At 47.4% G+C, this 5,463-nt stretch overlaps 1 protein-coding gene across 2 annotated transcripts in view; it reads right to left on the reverse strand.

Annotated features, from left to right (window-relative positions):
- Positions 1–223: 223 nt before the first annotated feature.
- LOC121922984 (zinc finger protein 883-like) overlaps positions 224–5,463 on the reverse strand; it is a 19,287-nt gene continuing 14,047 nt past the window's right edge. The window contains exons 3-4 of one of the 2 annotated variants that reach the window (XM_042453028.1): positions 2,518–2,630; positions 224–2,394 (exon numbers count right to left, since the gene is read on the reverse strand). In XM_042453028.1, the coding sequence (XP_042308962.1) occupies positions 674–2,394; positions 2,518–2,548 (1,752 nt within the window). In that variant the 5' untranslated portion in view covers positions 2,549–2,630 and the 3' untranslated portion in view covers positions 224–673. Of the gene's footprint in view, positions 2,398–2,517; positions 2,631–5,463 lie in introns of both variants that reach the window. The other variant, XM_042453027.1, reaches the window with a different exon arrangement.

Below are 5,463 nucleotides of genomic sequence, written 5' to 3' on the forward strand. Positions count from 1 at the left end.
CTTCTGCCGCTGCCCCCCCATGTCACCTGGGAAGAAGCTCCCCAGAACTGCGGAGGTCTGTCTTGCCGCTGTGGTGGCTTTTTACCAGGGGGGAGGGGTCAGTGAGAGAGAGGTGTTTTTATGTATTCTTAATTGTTTTATTGATATTTGCTGTGAACCGCCCTGATCTATGGAAGAGCGGTATAAAAATAATAAATTTATTTATTTATTTATTTATTATTTGCTCAGTGGCTGACCAATTGACTAATGTGCCCCTAGCCAGGAAGTCACCACTGGGGCTATAGAGGAAGAAATGAATTACATTTTTTGAAAGAATACACTTTCCTACTTGGTGTTAAGTCACCACAGAGGCAATGCCAGATTTGACCACGACTCTGCTGAGGCAAAGCAAACACTCTGGGCAAAGGTCGGCTACTGACCCATCACCCAGCTACCTTTCTTTCTCAAGCAGCAAGTATTCTATTCCTACCTATATTTGTGCTTATGCAACTCCTACTTATTAAACAGGTAAAAGAGCAGAGCACTGTATAACAACACATAATGGTTCTCCATTTCAACACTGGTCTCTAACTTGTAGAGGGACACTTCCATGAGCATCATACGTTACCCTGACTGAGTTACCTGATGTTTCATCAAGATTCTGAAGTCACTGACAGTTCCACATTCCAAGGATTTATATGGTTTTGCCCATGTGGGTTCTTTGATGTACGCGCAGACTGGCACTGTGACTGAAACTCTTTCCACATTCTATACATTTATATGGTTTAACACCTGTGTGGATTCTTTGGTGTGAATGTAGATCTCCACTTCGACTGAAGCGTTTCCCACATTCCATGCACTTATATAGTTTCTCCCCTGTGTGGGTTCTTTGATGGTTACGTAGATTACCTCTATCTCTGAAGTTCTTTCCACATTCCATACATTCATATGGTTTTTTTCCTGAATGGATTGTTTGATGTTTACGTAGACTTCCACTCAGAATGAAGCTTTTTCCACATTCCATGCATAGATATGGTTTCTCCCCTGTGTGGGTTTTTTGATGGTTACGATATGAACTACTCTGACTGAAGCTCCTTCCACATTCCATGCATTTGTATGGTTTCTCCCCACTATGAGTTCTGTGATGTAAACGTAACGTGCCACTAAGAGAGAAGCTCCTTCCACATTCCATGCATTTATAAGGTTTCTCCCCTGTGTGGGTTCTTTGATGTTTATGCAGACTTCCGGAATCACTGAAGCTTTTTTCACATTCCATGCATTGATATGGTTTCTCCCCTGTGTGAGTTCTTTGATGTGTCTGTAGATCTCCACTCTGATTGAAGCGCTTTCCACATTCCATGCATTGATATGGCTTTTCCCCTGTGTGAGTTCTTTGATGATTTCTACATGAGCCACTCGAACTGAAGCTCTTTCCACATTCCATACATTTATATGGTTTTTCCCCAGCATGAATTATTTGATGAGTATGTAGACTTCTACTATAACTGAAGCGTTTTCCACATTCCATGCACAGATATGGCTTCTCCCCTGTGTGGGTTTTTTCATGTATACGGAGATGGTGACTCCGATTGAAGCTCTTTCCACATTCCATGCATTTATATGGTTTCTCTCCAGTATGAGTTCTGTTATGTAAATGTAAACTGCCACTAGAAGAGAAGTTCTTTCCACATTCCATACATTTATATGGCTTGTCCCCTGTGTGGGTTCTTTGATGTACCCGTAGATGCCCATTAATCCTGAAGCTCCTTCCACATTCCATACATTTGTATGGTTTTTCCTCTGTGTGTGTTCTTTGATGTAAATGTAGATGTATTTTCTGACTGAAGCTCTTTCCACATTCTATGCATTTGAATGGTTTCTCCCCACTATGAGTTCTGTGATGTAAATATAAACTGTCACCACGAGAGAAGCTCTTTCCACATTCCATGCATTTATATGGCTTGTTCCCTGTGTGGGTTTTTTGATGTGCATGTAGCTGTCCTTTAATCTTGAAGCTCTTTCCACACTCCATGCATTTGTATGGTTTCTCCCCTGTGTGGATTTTTTGATGTGTATGTAGATTTGATTTCTGACTGAAGCTCTTTCCACATTCCATGCATTTAAATGGTTTTTCCCCTGTGTGGATTCTGCAATGTACTTTTAAGTCACATTTATGTCGGAATATTTTTCCACAGGTAGAACATTTTACTTCTCTTTTCACTTTGTAGCTTTCTTGAGGCGTCATGAGTTCACAAATTCCATCCTCCTGAGAAGCAGAGTTCTTCTTCCCATTCTTTGATTGCTTCCCCTTTTGCCTTTTCTGTCCCCCTTGATTTTGAAACTCTTCTTTCTCCACAACAATCTTGACTGTTTCCCGCGAAGGCTCCACAAAATTCTCCTTTGCTTGTTCATAACCTGCTTGAGAAAGAAAGAATTCCATTAGAAACTGAACAAAGAAACTGAGGATCTTTTTAGGGATCAACCCACAAGTTTTTGTTCCTTCAGGAATAATCCAGTGAACATGAAAGCTTGCCTTACCCAGAGAGGCCACATTCCCATCCTCCTCCATCCTGACTTCTTTGTAGAGAGCTGTATGGCTCTCATCCAGGAGATCCAGTCGGTGAAAGACACAGCCACTTCCTCAAAGGAGTCTGGGAGATAAAAGGGATAAAATGACAACATTTCTCTAGTAACTTCTCTGAAAGTATTTCCCTACAAACAAAATTGATTTGGTTGGCTTTCCATATGCTTTTTAGTTCAATGCTTAAAAATGCTGTTTTGGTAGAATTCACGATTTCACATGAGCAAAAGAAAAACCTTGACAGTCGTAATGAGTACCTTAAGCAGGAAATGACTTCAAGGCACCACAACAACAAACAATAAATATGTAGACAGTGTGTGTGTGTGTCCTCCCTTGCCCCCATCTGCCTCAGATTTTCTTTTCACAGCTCCAGAGGATTTTTCTCCACAAGAAGGGCCTCCCTTCAGCCTACCTTCCACAACTGCAGGGCCCCTCTTCCCACTAGGACACACTGCCCAGGAGCCTTGGCAGAGAGGGAGAACATCCAGATGGAAGGGAGAGGAGGGGACCATGGGGATGACTGAGAGGGGTCTTCCTTCCCAGAGGGATGCAGGAATCAGACCCCTCCCCCCCTTATTTTTTTTCCCTTCCCTCCCAAGAGCATCCTTGGGTGCCTCTCCCCCCCCCACCTTGTCTGCCCGTTCCCTCTGGTCGCCTGTCTTTGATGGAGATTTCCTGCATGGCAGAATGGGCTTGGACCGGTGGCCCTTTTGGGGCTCTTTCCAACTCTAGATTCATGGCTCTAAGGAAGGAGTCAATCCCGTTCTCTGCCCCTTTTTCTTCTTCAGTGGCCCCTGAAAAGGAGGGGGCGCTAGGCTGAGGGAAGCAAAAGCCATGGCAGAGGGAGGAGAAGAGGGGACTAGATTTTGGTGGAGGGCCTAGGGGAGAGGCGGAGCGAGGGGAGGAGGGTGGCGGTGGGCTTCTGAGACTTTCCTGGGGTCTCTTCAGAGGAATCCCACCCAACCCCTTCTGCCATGCAGGAACTCTCCATCAAAAGCACCCTCATCCAGCCTCTGCTAAAGACCCCAAGGAAGGAACCCCTCATCCTCCACTAAAGTGTGTGATCCTTCTTCCTCCCTTCCCCCAATTTTCCCTGGATGATTTCAACCCCCTTTACCCCCCCCTCCCTTCTTGTTCTTCTATAGGGGGAGGGAGCTCTGAGAAGCAGAGAGTTTCCGCTTCCTAGAGCGGACCGGAAGACAATGCTGGGGGAGGGGAAAGTGTGGCCCCTCGACCTCATTTCCGGGGAGGGGCCCTTGCCTTTTTCGTGCCTCACGACTCAGACGCTCTTACGGAGTTCCCCTTGGACCCCCCCTTTTCAGCCGTGGTCTGGAAGCCACCTCCTCTCTCCCCCCTTGCACCTGCCCGTCACTCTGCCGCTCGGACCTTCTTGGGATTAGAAGTCCGAGAGTTTGGAAGAGACCCCATGGCAAAGGGCCATGCAGCAGCATCCCATTGACAACCTCTGCTGAAAGAGCCTCCAGGGAAGGAGGCTCCCCCCGTCTCGCTCCTGGGAGGGAAGGTGTCCCACTGTCGGACAGTTGGTTTCTGCTGCTGAGGTGGACCCTTTTCCTCCTGCGCTTGCACCCATTGCTCCATTGGGATCCCATTTCCCTCCCGCCTTTTGAGATACTGCTCTCTCTAATCACCATCCAAAGGCAGACAGATCCAGACCTTGGCTGCAGGTCAGAGAAAGGGAGCAGCCAGTTCAAAGAGGGTTCCCAATAGACTGTGAAGCATGTTTTTATAGGGAGGGGGGGTGTCCTTTTGCCTGTAGCCCTGGGAAGGTAGGAGAAGAGACGATCTTGTTGAGGGAGCAAGAGAGCAAGCGGAAATGCAGAAAGCCCAAGAAGGTCCAAGCCGAAGAGGATGGGAGGAGAGGGAGGGCAAGGACTCCTTTTGGGTGACAAGACCCACTGGGCAAAGGCACCACACGCTTAGGAATATAGGCAGGATCCTGAGAGACCCAGGATCCCGATCTCATCCAGACGCTGTGCCGCCTTGCGTCTCGATGCTGGGAGAAAGGCGGGATGATAACCAACAATGATGATAATAATAAACAAACAACACTTTTCCTTTCATTGAGGGGGAGGTTCACTGAGGGAGGAAAGTGACCCAAAAGGGCTGCTTCACTGTAATTTTGTGAACATCCAAAAAGGCAACGAAAGCCCTAATTTAGTGCGTGGTATACAGATGGCGCTAAAATCGCCATACTTTTGTGGCATACCAGGGTTAAGGGGCACGCAGCAACCGCATGGTCCCCTGACCCTAGTATGGCGGCAATGCTGTAGGAATGGGGCACCCTGTAGACACAATGTGCCCCCATTGCGATGTAAGCGCCTAGATTGACCCATGGAATAAGTCAACTCAGGTTTTTTTGGGTCAATTTTTTTGACCTAAGTTGCTAGACTTATTCAAGAGTATATAACAGTAAACTCCCCACTTTCCTGCTTCTAAACTCATCATCTTTCACAGGCATCTTAAAGAGCATCCCAGGCAAAATCTTTGGGGTGACCAAGGCCCGGGTGCATACCTTCCTTGTTTGTCCTGGGCTGGTAGTGGCCTTTTTTTTTCTCCACAGGGAGGAGCCGCAAAGTTTGGTGGATGGCGATTCCTCCCCTGCGGAGAAAAAGAACCCACAAAAAGGTGGTTCGTTTTAAAGCCACAGGGGTGGCATAACAAGTGGTGCCACTGGTGCACATCGTCTTATGAAGCGCATGCGGCAATGCTCCTAGCTGGACCCCCCCCCCCCCTGTTACCTTCCCAACCATCCAGATCCTTCTTCCTTCCCAGGATGGGAGAACTGGCAGAGATACAACTCCAGCGGTGGGAGGAGAGATCAGTGCAGCTAGTGGGAAGAGGGGTGGCAGGCTGTGGGGGCAGGGGAGGAAGCCCCAACTGCG

This window comes from Sceloporus undulatus, chromosome 2 (assembly GCF_019175285.1).
Source record: "Sceloporus undulatus isolate JIND9_A2432 ecotype Alabama chromosome 2, SceUnd_v1.1, whole genome shotgun sequence".
NCBI lineage: Eukaryota > Metazoa > Chordata > Lepidosauria > Squamata > Phrynosomatidae > Sceloporus > Sceloporus undulatus.